General features: G+C 39.3%; 1 protein-coding gene across 1 annotated transcript in view; it reads left to right on the top strand.

The window, feature by feature from the left end:
* The window catches only part of KCNQ5 (potassium voltage-gated channel subfamily Q member 5), a 269055-nt gene that overhangs the window by 233569 nt on the left and 12714 nt on the right, over positions 1-22772 (top strand). The window contains exons 10-11 of the mRNA XM_057369068.1: positions 7812-8032; positions 20376-20484. Of these exons, the coding sequence (XP_057225051.1) occupies positions 7812-8032; positions 20376-20484 (330 nt within the window). The remainder of the gene's footprint in view (positions 1-7811; positions 8033-20375; positions 20485-22772) is intronic.

Consider the following 22772-nt stretch of genomic DNA (forward strand, 5'->3'; position numbering starts at 1 on the left):
CCAGCCAGGTGGGCTTCCACCCAGCCCGGATCCCGGCTGAGGATCGACTGCCTACAGCTGGCAGGGGCAAGCCTTGGCTGGGCTATCCTCACTGGGTAAATAAAGCCCTGGAGAGCCGTGTCCTAAGGCAGTGGCAGAAAATGCTGCTCTTTGCTGTCCTGATAGCCCAAATCCTTAGGGACAGGAAAGGACTCAGTGGCTACAAGAGAAATTACTCTGTCTCAAAAGCTCGTTAGGGATGGGAATCAGCAGGCATTTGGCACCCAGCACTGCGGTATCAGCACGCTCAAGAATGCAAACTTTACCTCCCAGCAGAAAATACTGAAAGGCCAAGTGGAAAAGTGTTGGTGACACATCAGCTCCTGAAATACATCCAGCCCTGAGTTGTACTGTGATTCACAAATGCTTCTAGGTTATTTAGTCAGGGATGAAAGTCTTCATATCAATTACCCATGTCCCATTCCACTTCCCAGATTGCTCCTCTGGCACCTGACTCTGTCCTTTTCCTCCAAGCATATGTAACCGCTGTTAGTGTCACTGTAACTCAAGGGGACAGGATTTGCTCTGTCATTTCTGGGACTTTTTGTATCCATTACCTCCACAGGCTTGCTAGCAACATATTGATCTCATTAAATTATTACAGCCTGATCCAAATTTCTTGCACTCACCAGCTGTATTTCCTACTCTTTGAACACCAACTTTTAAAATTTACTTTTTTAAAGGTGAGACAGAAGTTGCCAGTAAATTAGTACATCCTTCTAAAACTGGAATTTGTGCAGAGGGGAGAGATTATTCCCAGTTATATCTGCAAGCACTAAAAGAGACAAATTTACTCACAGTAACTGGAAACTGGATAAAAAAAAAACTAAAAAAAAAAAATCACCCAGCTGTCAAAACTATTATTATGTTCTCCATATTAATGATAACAATTATGGCTTTAAAGGAAGTCAACAATTTAGCCAGATTTACTTACCTTATTTTAACTGAATGGAAGATGTTTACTCCTTCAGAAACCATTAACTAATATGTGCACTACTTCAAATTAGTGTATGTGTAAAAATGAACTTCTGAGATCACATTCTACGGTAAAAACCCTACAGACCACTCAGTGCTTTTTTTWAAAAAAGGTGTGTTTTGTCAATGGCTGTTTATTGCTCTTATGCTGACACATTGCTATGTGTTTGTATCACTGAAAATACATGTGGTGTATGAGCTCTTTTGAGGCAAAGATGTAAATGCACACTGCTGCAATGTACTCTGAGATAACTGTCCTTGACTATTTAACTTGTTTCTTACTTCGATGCTTGCTAAGTGACTTGCATGGGATGCTGTGTGAACTAAGTAAGCTTCTTCTTGTTCCACTCTTTAAATGAAGATGTGTTTGCACAAGTAGTGCATTGGATTGCATTCTGAATGTGCTCTTTGCTCTGTGTTCCCTTCTAATAACAGTGCAGAAAAAACTTGTATTGCATTTAGGGAAAAGTTCGGTTTTTTCTTTCCTACTAAATTGACTTATATTTATAGAAATTAATTCTTGTGTTTTGTCATGTAAAGTCTTTCATTAGGTAACTAAATATTGCTATGCATCTGAGTTGAGAGAGCTGTGCTTATGAGGCTGTAACTTCACATTGATTTTAATAAAAATATATATGTTGTATACCCAAAATTTTACACACAAGTATTCTAATTAATCTTTTATCAAAGCAATGGTAGACAACCTCTCTGGTATGCCCAGGCTATAAGTGAGATACTTTTGTAAATCAATTCTAGAGTTGTGCAAGTTATTTTAAAATAAAATACATTAAATTCTCAATATCTACAATGCACACACTATTTCTGTTCAGTTATACAACATGGCTGAAATTGTTGCTGTGCAGGAAACTGGATCAGGACTGATGAATCTTGTGACATACGGAGAGCATAATCAGTCTTAAGCTGTGTGTAGGACATGCACTGGGTGTCTGCAAAGGATGAATGTCATCCATCTAGTCTTGTAACTCATGAGCCTGAATATGTATTCCCTATTTAGACAACTCTCTGGTGCAATAAGGAACAGTTCTGCCAGTATAAGAGCTTGGGGGGGAAAATCATCCCTGTTTTGAGGGAAACAAGTGAATTATATGATGGAATTCTTTCAACTTCTATACCATATCTGTTTTTAAGAGTAGATTTAATGTGAACACTGCATGCACCATATAAAAGGGAAATTGCCAGTGATTAACTTGAGGTGGAAAGCCTAACCCCTTACCTAGCACTGGAATGCTTAGTAACACGGTCCTCTGTCTCCCCTCACTCCTAGTAAGCTTTGTAGTAATAAACAGAAGCTCTTCAGGATGTACACCCCTCGGAGACATAGGTATTCAGCATCCTGCCTATTCACATGATGTTTGAGAATGCCAACTAACATCAGGTGCATGATTCATTTACTTCCCCTCCTAAGTGCTTTGAAGCTCCTTACTTCTCAAAATGGTATTTCCTATTTATTTTGAAGTGCTTGTAAATCCCTTTTTGCTTGTTGCCTGCAATGACATTAACACAGTGGCAGCAACACCGGTTGTTTCAAGCTCATCCAGCCAGACAATTGCAGTGCGCAGCACGACAGAGTTTTACAAAGCCCCATTCCCCCTCTGTGCCTGAGGCTTCAAATTTTGAAATGCATTACCCTGTGAAAATCTAAAATTGGGGTTGAATATCTGGGTAAAGTCATTTCCCCAAGTCCAAGAGGATTTTTATAACCATGGCACTTGAATTCTCCATCYAATAATTAGTGGGGTATCTCTCCCCACTAATGTTAAGCTCTAACATGCTAGRYAATTGCAACAGTCAAAATGTGCAATTGTTCATGAGAAGAATCCCCTTGGACACAGCTTGTGGAAGATGTGCCTGTATCCTGTACTGGAAGGTAGAGGAATGCATRTGAACTCCAGCATCTGCTTCAGCTGTGTTCTATAGAAATTGTGTCTTACCAAAAATGGTAATTYGTAGATGGATGAATCTTTTGGGAAGAAGCCTGTGATTCATATCTCAAGCTGATTGCATTTTTTCTTACTTTTTAAAAACAGTGCAGAAGACTGTAGAAGTACAAAGTGATTACAGAAAATTAGGATAAAAATAGTTTCTCTTCATTTAGAAATTGTTTTTGAAAARGAGAAAATGCACAAACACCCTGAATATTTACATTTTCTGTTTGACAAATTCTTGTTATTAGTCATTATATCCCAAAATTCTTGTTATTAGTCACTGAAGCTATGAGATATAACAGTAAATTTCTTGAGTTCATGGTCCTAGCAGCGAGACTGGTGGCAAAGACTTGAACATTTGAACTTCAGGTCTCACAGTATTATCCATTGCATTTGCATTTGTTCAACTTAGCTTAATTTCAGTAAAAGTATTTGTAGGCTCAGTAAGAATCAGCACCTGTATTTATAGGAAGTAAACTGCTGAAAATTGGCATGTACATCTGCTTGCTTGCTTGCCATAGGTGATCATTTTTGGCAGTTTTAGCTTCTGTCTTTAGCTTGTCTCAAGATTCAATRCATTCTGTCATCCTCAGGCTCTAGTTATTTCTGATTCATTTCAATTTCTTCCTATTCTTGCTTCCACCAACCAGCTCAGTATGAAAAGCTGAAAAGCAAGTTACAAATTGTGACAAGYAGCAAGCAGTGGTGCTGCAGGTCTCAGGCTGAAGCAGAGTAGAAGTTTAACTTGAMCAGAAATGCAGGAGGGCAACAGGCAAATAGGGGAATGGGATTGGGAGGGAAAGAGATGCTCAGTTAACAAAAAATAGGGAGAGGATCCATGGAAGACAGAGCGAGCAAAGGTTTGTGTGCATTTGTCAATTAAAACAAACTCTTATCCGGAGCAGTCATTTGAGCCAGCGGAGCTGTTCGTTCCCCTGCAGTGAAGCTACAGTGACCTCTAGTGTCCCTCACACCTATTCTTTCATTAATCAAAGGTGGTAAAGGCAGAATTTGAAAAAGAAGAAAGAACTAGAAAATCATTGCTCTTCTAGGAAAGTGAGCGGCTTGGGCATGGGATGGAGGAATGAGTCATAAAATCCTACAAGTAACCTTTCAGAAGGCAGATAAATAAGACAAAAGTCGTTTGTTTCTTTTTCTACAGCTGCTGGTTGTAATTGATCTCCACTAAAAGATGCTTCAAAGCTCCAGTGTTATTGATAAGAATACATTCCACAGCAAGAATAGAGGAGCAATAGGTCCAAAGAGATCAGCATTGCCAGGAAAGACTGTAATAGGAAACAAAAATGTATGTCAACCAATTGAGCTAAACTATCAGTCATGTAAGGTACAAGAAATGTTAGACAGATGCACATCTAAAGGAATGCAGAGATAACCRGAGGCAGCTGTCAATCCTTGTCATTTAGGTTTGATTTAGGAGCTTGTATATTTTTATTTTTCTTAYTCTTTCTCATGGCTTCTGCTTTTTGGACAAACACTCAACTTAATGTTTGTGAATACTTATGGGGATACTTGAATATCCAGTGGTCATTAACAGGTGTACATTGGTTTAAGGGATTTCCTTTGAATATCATGTAAAAAGAGAGCAGAAAAGGTGAAAGGGAAAAATATAATAGGCCAGGACCTGCAAGAGATGAAGGATTTTTAGCATGCACTAGCCCTTGCTGTCCCAACCAGCATTAAATCCGAATAAAAGGCCCTAAAGGATTCACTGGCTACTGCTTCAAATGCAGAATGTCCAAAGATGCTTGAAAGGTGCAAGTTTATCTTCACTCTAATTTTAACACTATCTCTACCGCTATTGCAATCCAGAGCCAGGAACTAGGCTTTATCCTRTAAGGAAAGGGACTTTCATTGTGGGGGAAAGCCTAGTCAGGTACACTCAGAGTGCTCGGATTCAGTTACTCCTTCATAATCTATTATTTATCATACATAGAAGAGCCTCATGATAGTGTGTTCCTAAGGACAAGCTTTCTTCTCCCAACCTTTCTTCACTGCTATCAGTCACACAATTTATGCCTGTGTTGAGAAGGACCCAATGACTCCAGAAATATTTCCCACCAGTCTCCAAATAGGAACAGGGATCCAAGAAGCAAAGAACTGCTATACCTGCTTGGGGAAGCATCTCAAGATGCAAAAGAGAGTTTCCAAACCACACTTCCTTCAGGGGCTGCGCTTCTCTTCACAATGCAGCACCCTTGGCATGCCAGTACATTGCCATTGCTACAAAGCAGATGTGGTTTTATTTAAGTATAAGCTCTGCAGTTTGCATTGATATTTTCATTCTCGGTGTTGCACTTTTGCAAAACTTACATGGTACAGATAAAATGCTGACTGTTCTTTTCACCATTGCCTCACTGCATTGATTTAGAGAACTAAAAATAATTCAGGTTAAGTAGCCATTGTGCTCCATTCAGCTTTTATAAATGAAATAACTGCRTCTACCAATCATTTAAAGGCAGCCATTGCTTTCATTTGTACAAATTAATTGACAGAACAGTACATGTGCTATTTTTATTTTGGTTTTAAATTTTCATTTTTATTTTGGAGTCAGTGGGATTATAAAAATGATCTATATAGATAGTTTTTATGGCTATTTTATCCATTTTTCTTTCATTTTTTATTAGTGAAGCAGGAACAGAGCTGCCAGAAACTTTTGAACTTTTGAACTGTCCAGAACTTTAGAACTAATATTTGCAAAAAAAGGATCATTTGACCTCATTTTTCAATAGCAAGTATAATTTGAGCCATAAGGGGATTTTTAAAAAAKAGGGAAACTTGTAGGAATAATATCTTAAGTCTGTTTTGATTCTCTTCCTCATTCTGTATAACATGACATAGCAATAATGTGGCTACTAAATATTTTGCAGTTTAACTTTTCGTTAAGTTGTACAATGCAAAAGATTYCTGAGCTGAAATATCATTCAGTCTGGAAATGTAATTTGTATTCTAAGTTAAATTKTGGAACTCACTTTTCTTTCAAATATTAGGTTCTCTGGGTCTTTTGTATTGCATATGCCACAGCACTGGGTAACAATTTGCAATGGAAATRGATTACATTTCCAGCACTGTGATGTATTTATTTCAACAGTTACTTATTTTAGGCAATGAAAGATGGGGATTACATTCAGAAATTATAGTAAAAGTATTCTTTCAAGTAATCCAACATGCCATATAGAAATACATTTATCTAATAATCTTTCTATAGATGTGCTCATTTTTTAGTATTCTTGAAATAAGCGTCCCAGCATGTGTTTTGCCTGCAACAATCTGCATCCTTTCTGCTCTTAGTGATGTTTGTATTCAGATTGAAATACTATGCTCTGCTATGCATGGACAAAGACATGTTTATCTCAACATTTTGCAGCCACAGAGGTTTACAACTACTTTCCATTTCATATAATTACATATTAACACTGTATTTTCAGAGTGCAGTAGATTAAACATCTACCAATCACATAGTCTGTGTTAGCATTAGTTAATTATCTGCAGGATTCATTTCTGTTCAGAAAGCCTTATGGCCATACTAAAGTTAAAAGCAAAGACCTTAAGAGTACTAGAAGACTTAACTTCAAGAACAACTATAATTTTCAGGTAGGCAGTCTGAAACAGATGTTTTAAAAGCTCCCCTCCCTGCCCCCACCCAACAAAGCCTACACAAGGGCAGTGGGACAGCAAGTCCCAGTAACACCATACCACAAACAGACGCTGCATTGCCCCCATAATCTCTCCTCTTGAAACAACAGGACCACTCATCCTGTGAGGTGACAATTCTCGCTCAATCAATTGAATTTAACCTTGCAGATAAAACAAGGTTTCCAGGCCTTGTATCAGACCCCTCTCTGTTTCCCTTTTGTGTCTTTTGCTACAGGAAGAGCCAAACAAAGGCAAAAATGTTAAATAATGAAAAAGTATAGGCAGATAGTCACAGTGAACACAGGATGTTCATCAGATATGTTTGAACRAAAGTAATTTAAGCACTGGGAAATRGCAAATCTACAAATCCCACATTTATCTGGCTGGAGAGGAGGATTRCAAGCACAGCAGGGGGGCAAAGAAGGTTTACAATTGGTCAACCATAGGACCACAGGGTCACCATAGATCCGGCAGACACAGTCACAAGCTGGGCTCTGGTACCTGTCCAATACCAGTCAGCTCCCAGCTTAATCTTCAGCAATGACTTTAGGGAGCACACAGCGTATCATTACATTCATTGATCAGTCATCATTGCTGTTTCTTGGATGTTTTATTAATTTTGGTTTTGTCTTGTCCAAGTGCTCTAACAAGGAATTCTGGATATAAGTGATCACTAATCATGCATATGAAATGTTGGAAGTGCCACATTCTGAAAAAGCATGAATATACACTAACAGTATTTTTGCCTGCTTAAAAACAAAAYAAACCAGACAATACTACATGGCATGCAGAAACAATAAAATACAGTTTGGTTTTGTTTATCTGAGGATATGACCAGAAATGCAGTGAGCTAGGTGACTAAGATGGAAACAGAACTATTTAAAGCTCAAGGAATAGAAAAAACATCGTAGAGATTAATGTATAATAATTGGGTGAAATTTGTTTCTATTTTATTTTTAATTTCCTTTACAAGGTTATTGTGTACTATATGATAGACTGCCAATGCTCATGTTTCTATCWAAAAGCAATTACATCAAATCAGTTCCATTCACAAATGAACTATATTCAATGAAAATAAAAGTAAGAAACAGATTCATACCAGTACAAATAATACATATTATTTTCAATTATCATACAATAGAAAAAAGAAATGCATTGAAGGAACTATGAAATGAAATATATTTCTCTCTCTCAYAGTCAAAAGCTAAGTTTTAAGGAGCGGGTGCGGATGGCCAGTCCACGAGGTCAAAGTATAAAAAACAGGCAATCTTCCGTCGGWGATCGCCGGTCACCAAGCGCTGACATTGCCACCGAGGGCAGCCCAACCAAAGTCCAGAAGAGCTGGAGCTTCAATGACCGAACCCGCTTCAGGCCCTCATTGCGGCTGAAGAGCTCCCAGCCCAAACCCATGGTCGATGGTAAGAAATTTTCACACCTGGTTTGCCATTGCATGCTGCTTCTGGTCTGCTCTCACTSCCACACGCTTACACTGGGGTTGTTTTAGGAAAGCAGAAAGAATTGCTGTTTGGGGCCAGAGATATAAGCCAACTGTATTCTGCTTCAAAGAGGATTATAATGTGATKATTTGTTTAATAAGAAATCATGTCAGTGGTGCATAGAGTGAAACAGGTGGAAAAAGGGGTCACTAAGAAAAAGTTGCAGTGGACTAAATGCATCACAGGAATTTGGCTGCTGCAGCTCCTCCATCATGGCCCCTCTCCCACTATTGGGCTCAGCTGCTGCCCAAAACTGCTGCCTTTTGCTGGTCCCAGCAGCAGAGCCATCACTGTCTGTGCCTTTGCCAGCTGAAGCCCAGTTTGTGCACARCTGGCTCCCTCAGGCAGAGGAGTCCGAGTACCTGCGCTGGTGATGCAGTCACCTGCCACCAAGGGATACACTACTGGGTGCTTTAAGTTTTACAGAGTTGTACCTGGCTTGATAAGGCAGGCAGATTTAGCAAACAAAACCATTTTAGATGTAGGAAGCCCTCCRAAAATGTGAAGAAGTGGATCTTTGTTAAAATGGCTTGTTGAACGCACAGCAGTCAGGCCAGCCCTTGCCCTCAAGCTGCCTCCCACACTGCTCCATTCTCTAGCTGAAGTCCAATCTGGTATTAAACTAAATAGCATTCAGTCAAGGATCTTCATCTGCCAAAGTCTGCCACAACAAAGACAGTGACTCCCCTAACCAGGGAGCACTAAACTGGGTGAAGCAGGCCCCTGACWGGCAGGAGCTGAGAGCACCAAGTGAACCCGACCCCTGTATGGGACAGGGCTGGCACTGAGTGGTGTGCTCATGTAGCTCTGGAGATACTGTTGCCCCAGTGGATTTTGTATCGGGCTTCTCCATTCGCGTATTTCCCAATSTATGAAAGTTTGTTCTTTTTCATGTGGTACCTACCATGTAGAAAACAAGGGAAACAAACTGGCTACCCCAAAAGCAGTGACCCTGCCTGAAAGGGAGAGGTACAAACTCTTTCTACAATGGCAGTCATGCATGCTACATCCAACAATTAGTGGTAAAACTAATTAGACAGAAGTGCAATGTTGATGTCTACTTCCTTTTTAGGAGCACATATTATCACAGACATGTAGGTTGCAAATTACTAATTGAACTGCAATGCCCCATTCCTCAGCTAAGGATGTTCYACATAACACATCTCTTCAGGAAAGGCCTGCATAAATAAACATTTCCTGAAGGGCAAACAAGACAAATCAACAGTATTTGCTAAGGTCATCACTGCAGGCTAGGCCTCACCCATGGAGATGTCTCGTGCACGAATTCCAAATTTGCCTGTGGCACAGTGAGCTGCTGGGGTGCACCAGCTACCAGGCTGCTATCCATTATGAACTGCTATCCACTCCTATCTCCATCCTGGGGCACAGGCCCTGGCTTATGTCCTATGGCAGCTGCAGCACAGGGTCTGTGTGACCTAGCCTGGGTCTCAGTGATGTGAAGTTCAAAGAAGGCAATGTGCTCAAYAGTGAGAAGTGAGAAATGCTCTAACTAGCATAGTGGTTGAAGCTACCCTGTCTAAATTTAGGCTTCCTATATAATYACTTATATAGCACAAGTATCTTCCCAAAACTGCATCAGAAGTAATTTCGTAGGTTAAATCCATGTAACTCACACTGTGCCTGCAAGTGACCTAGGAAGAATGTAATTTTTGAGCATTGTCTCAGAGTATCAGGGGCTCACTTTTGCCCCTGCTCTGCAGTCTGTACCTCACTGAAGCACCTGTTTCATTTTTATCAGCCCATTTATCAGCAAAGCATTTCCTCAGTATGTTCCCTATTTTGTCCTGTACACATTGTCATCAATAATAACGATGTGCATAAGAAGATCATGCTCCCTCTGATTGTTTCCCTCTCACGGAAAAGGTGGCATAAACAGCACCTTGGGAATATCTGTAGATGAAAGACAGTAACAACAACAGAGCACTCATTGCTGTGTGTAAACCCTTGAAGATCTTCCCGCTCCTCAGGGTGAGCACAGCCTGTTTCCTGGTCAGTGATTTCCAGCTACTAGTCCACCCTTATGAACTGGGGCCAACAGACACAACCAATTTCTCATCTGTGGCAGAAGGAACAGCTTCCATTGTCTCCAGCTTTTAGGCAAATGCCAAGTTTCCATTCTGGGACCTCATCCAACTACTTCTAGGACCAGTATGATTGGAGAGATGTCCAGCGTGCTCCCTGCTGAGAGACAGCTCTCTGCTGCCTTTACCCAAACTTTTGCAGGAAAAGTCAGACACTACTAACCTTGATTTCTTTTTCTTTCTTTTTGATATGTTATCAATTTCATAGCTTGATGCTTTCTGCATTTGACAGCTCAGTGAAAAAGATCTCAAGATTATGCATTTAATTTAGAACATCTTGCATTTTTCACTGAATGAAAAAAACAGTATTTGCAGCATGTTATTCTTATCTCTTGCTTGCCAGATCCTCCAGTTTCCTCCTTGAGGTATTCCTAGCCAAATAATTAATTATTTTGGCAAGCAAAACATCAAGTCAAAACTAGAAGCCCCCCTTTTTCTGGGTGAAATTTTGGGCACAAAATAGTGTCCTTGAACAGCTGGTTCTTCTGGTGATTCCTAAAACTTTGTAGGGTTTTTGGTGGGGAAAGAAATTACAAGAGACCTTCTGGGCCATGACAACATAGTCCTGGGTACCCAGTTCAGTGTCAAAACTTTGTATCAGTGAAAAAGTCTCTACTATGAACTTCCTCTTCCAAAAGATAAGACACACGAGACATATATTTGCTTCATTGTTCTTTCAGTGTACGSGATTTGGAGTTATAAATGCTCTTCCATTAGCCCAGGCAGAGGACTGAATTCTGTGTGGAAATTGAGAAAAGAAGCAAATTTATAAGGAGAGGATTCTGAAAGGAAGGGAAATTGTTAGCATAATGAGGATTATTTAAGGCAGATAGATAGTAAACATGGCAACTTTGCAGTACCGACAGAGTTCTGGTAAGGACATGGCTGGAATCTGGGCCAAAACCATCAGAAAGGGACTGCTGGAGAAACTCAACTTAGCAATTAGAAACTGGCCCRTAAAGGGAGGTTTCTAGTCCAGACAGAAGCTCATGGGGGCAGCTAAAAGGCTAACCTGATTAAAAATTTAGTAGTTTTCCTTTTAGGCTATCCAGTAACAAACACTTCWACATTCCCCCACTTCATACTAAAATCATAGAAGAATTTATTGGCAGCATGTAAAACACTGAAGCCAGCCATGGGTATCTCCCAAAAGGATTTTGGCAGCCTTAGGACAGTATAACCAAAATTATTACACAAATGGCTTTATTTATGGTTAGCAACAGTCCTCTGAAACTGCCTATAAACCATTTATTGCCATTGACAAAGTGGGTCTGGCTACAGCAGCAATTATTTCAGCTACATATGTGCCTTTGCAAATGGAATCCAAACCTGAGAGAGGTTTGATGAATAGAGAAGTCTTTGGTGGCCTGACTGCAGATTCTCTCTAGGGCATTTAACAACAGCAYAGGGGGTAAAAGTAAATATCAAGACTTATATGATACATGTGCAGTCTCTGGTGACATGGTTCACAACTTCCAGAAATCTTGTTGAAGAGGGGACTCTGCACAGAGGTGCCAGAATGCTGTATTTCCAGTCCCTGTTATCAGCCTAAAAGGGAATTATCAGAACAAGGCAGAGCAAAGGGAAATTTTCACCAATCAAGCATGGTAAATAGTGGAGCTTTACAAAGCACAGGCTTGAAAGGATTGTATAGGGTCATGTAAGTGCCTTCCCCAAAGGGATGCTTTGTCACACAGGCAAAGGTTCTGCCTGACCTTGGAGTCACTCGCAGCCTGCTCTGTACCTGTACACAAGGTGAGCCAGGAGCTACCTTTGGCCCCAAGGCCTTMCCATGCAGTATGGTTTTTGTCCCTGCTAACAAAAACAGGGAAACTGCAGCCACATTGCCTGTGRGGAGTGGTCTCCAGAATATGAGAATACCCCGCAACCAGCAGGGCCAACCCCATGACAGTCTGTGCCAGTGATTAAATAGTACAGGTGATCTCATGCCTTGCTGAAGGCACTGTGCCTGCCCCTTGTTGTATGTTGTGTATCCATCCACAGAGGCTCACCTCACAAAATCTCTTCTTTACAGACAACAAAGTTCCTGCCCTGTTTTGTTTTCTGCTTACCTTGCTTKCTGAGGAAACAGAACTTATTCTGCTTAAATCATGCCCCAGTCTTGTATCACCACAGTTGAATTAGGGAACCAATATTATGTTGTGGATGCAGTTTTCTGTGAGGGACAAAAATACCCTATTATATTTGTTTTCTACCATCCCATGCTTCTAAGCCTCTGCATGAGTTATTGTGTCKTTACTGTAACCTAGAGACATTGTGTGGCTTTTTGAATAAAACATCAAAAGCATTCAGCACTGGAGATATTACAAACATATTTCATTTTGATTAATTAAAAAGAACTCTCTAAGGAAATATTTGATTTCTTGCGCCATCCCCGAAGATTACATGCTCACATGACCTCTAGCCTTTCATTCCCTACAGAGCACTTGCACAAAATCCTCAGGGTAGAGTATATTATAAGAGCCATGGAAAGAATGCAATTGTGCATTTCAGCCCCCGTGTCCTCAGTTACTACCGTGTAATTTATGTGTTGCAAAAATGACAAGTTTTCCTTTCAGTAGCATAAACATTTTGACCCTGGATAAGGTTCACTTGATGTGGCAGAAGTCCTTAGTTGGGTTAGTCCTTAGTAGGGTTGCTTCTACATCTAAGCTTAAATTTGCTGATTCAGAAGGAAGCTGCATGATGTCAAAATGAAGTTTGAATGAAATTTATTAGCAATATATCAATCTGTGCTAGATGAGAAATTTATTTTCTTGTGATTGTGTACCTAGAGCAGATAGAGCTCTCATTTATTACTATTGTCTCTGTAATTAACTGCGAAGATCTGGCATTCTGATCTGAGCTCTGAGTTATTTTTGAGTAAATAAGTASAGGCCATTGGTTTTGAGGAATTATTTTAGTTTATTCCAGCCAAAGTCCTGGACATATGAGTCCACAATTMAGTGTCTTTATGATACCTCTTGAGGAACTTGCTGTGCACCGTTGCTCACTGGACTAAGCGCTTACTCAGTGATCACAGCTGAATGATTATTAAGCTTAGCTCTGTGAGGGACAGAAGTATGATTTGCATGGGTGTTGGATAACCTCACCTGCAGTGAAGACTATGCAAGTGAGATAACAACTAATTTTGAGAGGATGTTCATAAAACTTCCTAACCACATGTAAYCCACTTGCACCAAATTGGAATAATTTTTGAGGAATACTTTTATTTTTATGAAACATTACTAAGGAAATCCTTCATGGGTTTTTAAAATACAGGCCTATCCTGTTGATACCTGAATCTAAAGCTGCCATTATCCTCTCTCTCCCTTTGCCTGTCTACAACCTCCTCAACAACAGGACCTGGAAATCTCCCAGGGCACCTCTGAGGATCTTATGAAATATCAGACATATATCAACTGATGTGTGCCACAAGGTCTTGCAGGGAGACACTCAATTAGGTGTGACATTTAGCTGATTAGTCTACAGTTCCAGATAATATAATATATATCTTCAATTTAATTKATAGTTTTAACTTCCTGGATATGGTGTATATAAAATAACAGAAATGTGTATCTAAAAATACACTAAAGTCATTGATTCCGAGTTACCTAATATTTTTCTATATTACTTTTCTCACAGGGCCATCTAAAGTTGCTGGCTAATTTGCCACTATTTATAATAAGATCAGTCTTTTAAACAGCACAATTACTGAGCATATAATGAATTGTTTTTAGAATGTCTCCTGTTCTTCCATATCATCATTYAAAATTAAAAGGATTCCTTTTTAATTAAGTAGTGGGAGCTGTTCCATGAAATATTGCCAGTGCAGAAATTTTTGAGAAGTTAAATAATAACAAAAGATAATTGAGAGTTGTTAGAAGGAAATGCTAGAATTTTAGGTATTTGGAACTTGCTTGTAGTATATGATAACTGATATAAATTAGGTTTCTGACCTTAAAAAAATTGAACTTAAGGAGAAAGGAAACTATATCATTATACCATATCGTTATACTATATTGTTATTTCCATCAATTCTATCCTCTGTTTTGGCCAAATCAGAGGATTTTCAGAAATGCTTTAACATATATAAGGTTGTTAGGGGTATTCTTGATGATACTCTGTCATATTGCACTGCAGTTACCAGTGATGTGCTCTTCTTGTTGCCATCTAGAATRCTTTGTCTATTTGAAAAGAAAGACAAGGAATGGGCTATTGTTACAGCACTACTGAGCTCCCATCAGTATTGCCTGCAGAGTAGAGGCTCAAGTTGGACAGAAGGCTCCTCCTTACAGAAGGCACCATTTTCCTTCCTTTACTGAGAAATTTATTTCCATCATGGAAATGGCAATCATTTCACAAAAGMTCCCTGTAAACATGTTTTTAAATGTTGTTATCCTTATTCCCTCTTTTTTAATTTTTCCACTTGAACACTGTTGTCTACTACCAGGGATTTTGGCCTCATTTTCTAGATAAATATTAAGTATCTAGCATGAAGAGCACATCAAAGAAGTACTTGTCCTGCCTCCTTCCTTCTTTCTTGATTAGAAGAAAGTCTTTCCTTTTGTTGCTTTTTTTTTCCCCCAAGAAAAAGGAAATAAATAGACAATTCACTCCCTTGGGCCTCCTTTTTCTGGGCTCTGCTCTGTAAAGCATGTAAACATGGGCTGCTGCCTTTCCCACTCTTGGGGAGCTTTTGGCATTCTTATTGAGTAGGTGATTAAGTTCCATTGCAATTAGTATTGCTTTCTTCAGTTGATTTTTCCTATGGAACTTAGCAAGCAATCACAGTTAAACAAACTACGTACTGAAAGAGAGTCAGCTTGTTGATGTTTTAAAGCAAAGGCAAATGGGAAAGAAAATCAGTTCTATGTAGTGAAGGGATTTTGTATTCATGGTTCAACAAACAGGAAAATAATGAGAGCTTGTGAAGGGGTGAGAAGTTTCATAAAACATATTTAAACAAAGGCACGAAGCTGAGACACATTTCATTTTTATAGAGGGAAATTGCATGAATCGCATGAACATAAACCATTGAGATGTCTGTACACAGAATAATTTTTGAGGAGAAAAAATTAACTGAGATTTTATGAAGCATTCTATGCATTATGACATCTGCAGAAATACTGTAAAATATGTACAGGGYATCTCCATTTTTCAGACAATATAGGTGAAATCCGTAACTCGCCACAGTAAATGCTTAGAATAAAGACAAGTACTTCAAAGGCAGGGTAAAGCTGAGTGAAATACACCTACCTTGTTGACACCCTAGGCATTGCACAGAGCAGCACAGCAGAGGCTCTATTTGCTCACAAAGAAGGCTGAAAGAATGAATAATGGGAGCATTAAGCTGCCAGTATTGCTTCTTGAGCAAGAGCGTTCATCTGAGGCTCAGCAGCCATATAAGACTAAGGCAGTTGGGAGTCTGATGCTGAAGCAGCTGCCTGGACACCCCTGCTGCAGCAGACCTGTGCGTCGGCACCTCCCACAGCGACAATCTGTCCCCCAAAAGCTTTAAATTATGTCCTACTTTACATACCCAGAAGTTGAGTGCACTGAATTATCCACTCATTTTCTTTCTAACCACTCACACAGAAAATTAGTGTAGAGATGAGCATGTCACCTTGGGGGGCCCTGGGCAGCCAGAGCAGCTCTGCACTCACATGAGGCTGCTGAATGGGATGGAGAACAGGTTGTGGACCTGCATTATCGATTGCTTGGACTTCAATTCCCAGCTCAAACTCTGAATTTTGATAACAATAGTTCAACACTACAGCTCAAAATAATTCAGCACCTGTGAAAATTAGGTCACCATCCAGTTTTCACCTTGAGTCATACGTCGATGAAAATCAATCAGAATAGCTTTTCCAAACCAGTTTTTAAMCAAGTCAACACAATACTGTCCTGTAATGTAAATAAGTGGGAGTCATATGCAGGCTCTCAACTTCAGGCACCYATTTAGGTTTTGCCATGTTGTATTGGTTTTGCATGGCCTGGTTCTTGGWAGTGGGGAGGCTACAGAGGTGGCTACTGTGAGAAGGTTCTCAGCCTCAGCAAAATAATTTAGATCACCCACATGAAGAACCCTAACTACCTCCTACACAGGCASAGTAAGATCTAAGTGCTTCTGAGGGCTTCCAAAAAACAAGTCAAAAGGCCTATGTTGGGATCACCATACCGGTCACTATGTCAGAAGCACTTCCACAGGATTATTTATGGTCTTGGCACACGCACTTATTAATGATGGGTTGTTGTTGCTAACATATTGCTGTTCCCAGAAAACAAAAAGTACAAAATCTTTTTGATTCTGTTAAGCAGACAAATAATTACTTGAATGTTACTGACACTCAAAGCGAGGAGCTGTGAGAGTGATCAGAGCAGTCTTACAGTTTTCCCATGCCAAAGCATGCAACCAAAAACACTTCTAAGAAGGGACACTTAATATTTACAGAAATAATAAATCAAGCCTTGTGAATAACTTCTGCACATGAAGAAATGCAGCTACAAACTTGTGAATTTTTTTGTTGGTGACATATAATTTTCAGAACAACCTAACTTTTTTGCCCGCCCATTTGGGATGATCACAAATGATTAGAGTTTGCATGAAAAAGGCATAAATACTGTGAAAAATAGGGAAATATGAAGACAATTTTACTGACTTGTGCATGCCTCTTCTATTTCTTGGTAATTGCTGTTTTGCYGTGTGATTAAATCAAAGGCTGCTCTTCAGGATGAAAGAGGAAGAAATTAAAAAGCTGCAAAGACAGACTGTAGCCCAAAGTAAATAATGTCAAAGATTATAAGACAATGGCAGATGCCTCATCAGTTGTGAAATAAACACTTCCTTTGTTTAAAATCAACACATACTGAATTCTAAAWAATGCTGGTATTAGAAAAGGGGAATTGTTTCTGGATTGTCAAGTGGACTGACAGCCCTTCTTAAAGAGACTTGCAGGGGTTCGTCTGAATGTGTATTAAAAGACATTTTGGCCATTGTCAAGACCATATTCCTGAGGTGCCCAAGGAATAGATTTGAAAACCTTTGTTAGCTGGTGGTAGAGGTTCCTGGAGAGAGAGGCCAGGGCTAACCCGAGGAAAGCCTGGCAGTATAGCTGGGCTCATGCAGAGCAGCTGCTGCTCAGAGTTCCTTGTGGAACCCACTTGCACCATGCACAGCCACCCCAGAGACAGAGGGTCTGGGGAAGGATGAAGACATAGATGGGAGCAGGGCTAGGCATGAGCTGCCACTGGGAACTACTGCCCCGTGAATTGCCTAGCAAGGGCTTTCTTTGGGAACAGACAGCAGCTTGGAGAATGTAGCTTAGCCCTATCTGGGAACTGGCAGAGGTTTGAACAGCTGGAGCTGCTAAAGCAGCCAGACTGACCCCAACTCAGCCCTGACCTCAACAATGAACTCAAGAGGGACAGAAAGGATACAAGTACATCTCACCTCGTAACTATGTGGTACACAACAAGAGCTTCCACTGGAAAAATTCACAAGAATGTGAACTTTGATTTCAGTGGTGTTTTAAGCTGGATTTTTTTTTCTCCAAAATGTTACTATGCATTTCCCAATCTTTTTCTCAGGTCTCCTCGGTATCCTAAAGAAACTTTTGTGTTTCCCAAAGGAATCAAACAAGGCTATAGCTTTTCACGAGCTTTATTGACCTGTGGTATTGAGTGTCTGCCCTAAAAAGGAAATTCATATCAGTGGAATATTAGAAAGAAAAAAAAATGGTGTTTATTAGAAGCAGAATCTCTTCTTAAARCTGGCTTAAATTTATAAGAATTTTCCAGGATCTGTGTAAAAATTTTGCAGTGTTTTTTATCCACAAGGGAGCAACATGGAACACTATAATTGCACCACACAGTTCTCAAAACAGTTCTGCAAAGATATACTGTGTTAAGGAAGCCCTTTTATTAAGGACACTGTACTTGGCAAAGGACCCAGGAACTGTATCAGTGAGACAACCATGCAGAAACATGTTTATTTTAAACTTTCAGGTTGGAGTCTCCTGTTTCACTGGGTTTAGATGGCTATAGCTCCTGTGATCTGAGCAGTATTTTTCCTAATTTATACTGGCATAGCCGAATAGATTCAAACCTTATAGAGTCACTGGAAATACCAGTGGCATAAAAAGCTCTGGTTTTAATATGGCACTTATAAATGAGCTGGGAGATTTCCACACTGGGACAGGTAACTGGAGAGGCTGATGAGATGTGATACCTGGAAAGTTAGTGTCGTGGAATACTTACCATGTCCTGAGATGGTGGTTTAGGTAGTATATATACTTATCAAACTAATTATTAAGTGTATTTTAGCTAGTCACATTTCYGGGCAGGGATCCAAATGTTATTGAGGCAGGATAGATGGAGAGATGTATATTTTATCACTAAGATAAGCTGAGTCAGGTGTGAAGTCCATGAAAGAGTGCAAGAAAAAAACACTCCTGGCATCATTGTAGTCATGACTTACAGTAATAGCATATAAGGAGAGATTACAAAGTTTTACAATTTAAAACCTGATTTTATTAAGGTTGCATTTGATTGTTTCATGTGGACTTAAACATATTACTAACTTGGCTATAAGCCATCTTTCTTGATTCARTTGATCTGTCAAAGRTTAATTCACCTGTTATTCAAAGCTACAGAGATGTTCCTCATAAATGTACCAGTTCAGCAACAGTCACAAAAAAAATATGTCCCCAAGTGTAACTAGAAAAAAAAAAAAAAAAAAAAAAAAAAAAAAAAAAAAAAAAAAAAAAAAAAGACCAAAAAATGTGTGTGGCTGAACACTAAATCTGTGAAAAAAACAATGCAGCAATACCAGTTCCTGAAGATGCTGCACAAAGCTGTTTATGCCAAGATGGCATTCCTATTAGATTTTRAGGGTACTGTGACATTTTCAGGCACTTCTGACTGACAAATAATATTTTCATCTCTAATTCGCAGTCTTCCTGAAAAAGGAACTTGAAAAAATGTCRTGTAATCATTTGTGTCTGACTGTGCTTCAATTCTGCTTATAATATAACCCCCTGAAATTATTTATTTGAAGTGTTTCTGAATGACTAAACCTCTGTTTTAAATAACAACATGAATGTAGGCAGGGACCTAGGACTGGGAAGAAATCTCCTCTGTTACTTAGAGTTACTGAATCCCATCCTTTTTTTTCTGTTTCATGTCACGCTTATTTTCCACTCTCTTCCTCATGAAGCAGAGACATATGATGAAATAYACTGACCTTGAGTGAAATTCTTCTRGGCACTTGAACTTAATGCAGTTGAAGAAAGATGATTTGGGAGGAAAAGACAGCTATCCCAAAGAATTTTCCTTTCGTTCATGTGCCTACATATATGACGTATGGACATCCAYGACCCTGCCCTTCTTRCTCCATTTGCATTCCAACACATTTKAAGCTTATAAACCTCTTAGTCATGCATCAGTACCTGTTTTATTTATGTATTGAGGTACAGTGTGCACTTCTGAGATTTCTAACTAATTCTCAAATGGCAGCTCTGCAGAGGTGGTGTTTAGGAAATGGCAAAGGATCCATTTTTTTCAGGTAAATAAATACAGTAACTTTGCTTAAGTTCTRTGGCAAAGGAAGTATCCACATGGCTCTGAGGTGTACAGTGGAAATTGATTCTCTATTTATTTCTGGTTAAAAAGTATTTTGTTAATTTTCACCTGTCATAATGTGTTGGGTCATTCCACAATCTCCTTACTCAATGAAATGGATCTTCTCATTTGTCTTCAATGTCAGGTGGATCCACACTGGTAAAACAGTAGCAATATAACTTCAACATCCTTTTATTCTGCCATTATATCTGCTAGTTCACCACTTTCYCATAAAACAGAGAATGTTGATGAAAAACCAAGTGACATCAGGAATAAACATGCTGATACTCAGCTGTTAATTAGTTTGAAAAATAATAGGGCTTTCTTCCTCTCTAATTTTTACTATTTACTCTGGGACTACTCAAGAATTTTATGACACAAGCATAGCTACACACAAGTGCATCATATAGTTAATAAACTGATGAAGCTCTKTCAAGCTTCATATGTAGTTCTCCTTTTTCCAGAACTGTGCAGGCTGTTACAAGACATTAAGGAAGAGATTTTTAAATTACTCTTATTAAGTCTGCTCTTGTCTTTTGCAGCTGATACCAGTCTTGGAACAGATGATGTTTATGATGAAAAAGGGTGCCAGTGTGATGTGTCAGTAGAAGATCTCACCCCTGCTCTTAAAACTGTCATTAGAGCAATCAGGTGAGTAAAAAACACTGAATGGATAAATACTTGAATTTTCTTTAGTTATGATACTAATAACTGCATGTCAAATCATGGAACATTTTTAGATATTGAAAAGCTGTTAACAGAACTCATAAAATGTTTTAATTTAACTAAAATAGATAAAAAGKAAGCATAATATATTAGCATTAGTTATGTAACAAATGTAGCCATGTAATAAGTTCAACTACCATTTTATGATTTGAGAAAAGAAAGAAGATAATGGATACAGGTTTCCACTATATTTCATATAATTCAAACTAGAGTTTGATGTAATTTTACTGAATATGTATTGCCTTGCCTGGAAAAGTTATTTCCTATAAAAGTGTAGTGTTTTATTGCATTTCCATATTCCTGAAACTGTCACATGACTTCTATTGCAAATTTCTTCTGGTAAGAATAGAATACAGTTGTGCAAAGCTTTGCCTGCCACTATCCACTGAACTAAATATGACCCAAAGAATTTAAAACAAATAGTCTCCTTTTCCAAGAAAGTAGCAAATCGCATTGAAACTTACGAAGTTACCTGTATTGAAAATTTAAACCTATTCACACACTTGAGCCTGCCAAGGCCAGGCATCTTCCAGCGCATTCTGAAGTATMAATCCTGACAGGCAGAATCCCCATGAAAAAGTGTACATCAACAAGCAGGAAGAGCTYAAGCATTCCCTGTCTGCTGGCAGCAAACCTCAGGTTGTTGCTGGGGGTCACCCCACTGGCTCTGCACCATAGTCACAGTGTCCAGCACCCTTCTTGGGTGCAAGAAGGTGGCCAGATAGGCAGTAGCCAAAAGGAATTTCTGCAAAAATCTATGGAGATATGATGTTTTCCTGTGCAGGAACCCTTGCCTGAGTTTTCTCAGCACTATAGGAAGAAAAAAYTCAAGCTTTTAATCACATAATTTCATGCAGTGATAACCTGTGGGTTACTTGCATTTCCTTCCCCTTTTTCCATTGAGTAAAATGAAGACAGATAGTGAGTAAGGCTGTTTCTAAAACACTGCTACTAGCACAGACAGCTTGACAGATCATTTGCAGRCATCTTTTCCAACCATTTTTCCAACCTGCCTGGAAATGACCACTCAGGACGATTCAGATACCTGGCCTGTGTCCACAGCCATTGCAACTGGCAACCCAAATGTCACTGCTGAAAACTATCTCTTGCTAGCAATGTTTCAGCAGGTCACAGAAATCCTTTACAGGGTGGACACCCACCTAAAAGGCGAGCCTGTCCCTCAAATGGAAAATGCTCAAATTAGGAACAGTCAGCATAATGCATTAACTTTAGTGTCAAAGATACTTGTCTGTGATACTGCTTTTTAAACAGACTCAGTGACTCTTCGCTCCAGGTGCACCTTGCCACTTGTCCTGGCAAGGGATACTCACTTCTTAACCCTAACCCAAATTCCTTAAGATTTTGACATTTTAATACTTAATTCATGGAACTTATTTTCTAAGGGGCCACTGGATTGTTCAGTGCATCAACTGCATTTTTGCTTTCAGCACAAATGGAAAGTAACCAAATGTGAAGGACATAGCTGGGAAACTTCCTCCACAGTACYATCCACAGAAATGCAAAGGTGCAAGAATTTTATTATTTCAGACATGCACTATTTAACTGATGAGAATCAAATTTTTATATTATCTTCAACTTTTACTCTGCGTAAAAGTTCACCACTTTCACCACTGAGGCTGAGAGTAAGAATCTCCACTTGCCATCAGCCATGAATCTCCCATCTCCATGCAAATGTTAGTGTTTCACAAGATTTTCAAGCAAGCAACACACACATCTTGCTTCAGAAACTCACCTTTCTTTGACTGTAAAGCAGTAATATGCCATGACCTTCAGACTTCTGTATACACTATACTTTAATCTCTCAAAATCAAGAGACTGATAATTCAGTTCATCAGGTAGCTGATACACCTCTTTCTGATTATTCAGAGTATCAGTTACCAGACTACACTGGGATCTATGCAAACATCTGAAGAAGGATCTGAGACTCTATATAGTAACTGTAGAATTTCAAGATGATAACATCTGCCTATATGGAAACTTTGTGCCTCATTTTGAAGTTCGTTTTTAGAAACGGCTTTGAATTGCAAAGGCAGGGGGGAGGGTGAAGGCTGGTTTTCCTTTCATGCTGGTATACAGAAGCAGGTGAAGACAGAGGCACTTGCATAGTGTTTCATGAAACACTATGAAAAGACCCAAAATACACAGACAGTTGAATCCATTCTTGATAYATCAACTGGAAAAATTGCAATAAG

The sequence above is a fragment of the Malurus melanocephalus genome, unplaced genomic scaffold, assembly GCF_030028575.1.
Source record: "Malurus melanocephalus ecotype Western Australia unplaced genomic scaffold, MMel_1.1 scaffold_4, whole genome shotgun sequence".
Taxonomy (NCBI): Eukaryota; Metazoa; Chordata; class Aves; order Passeriformes; family Maluridae; genus Malurus; species Malurus melanocephalus.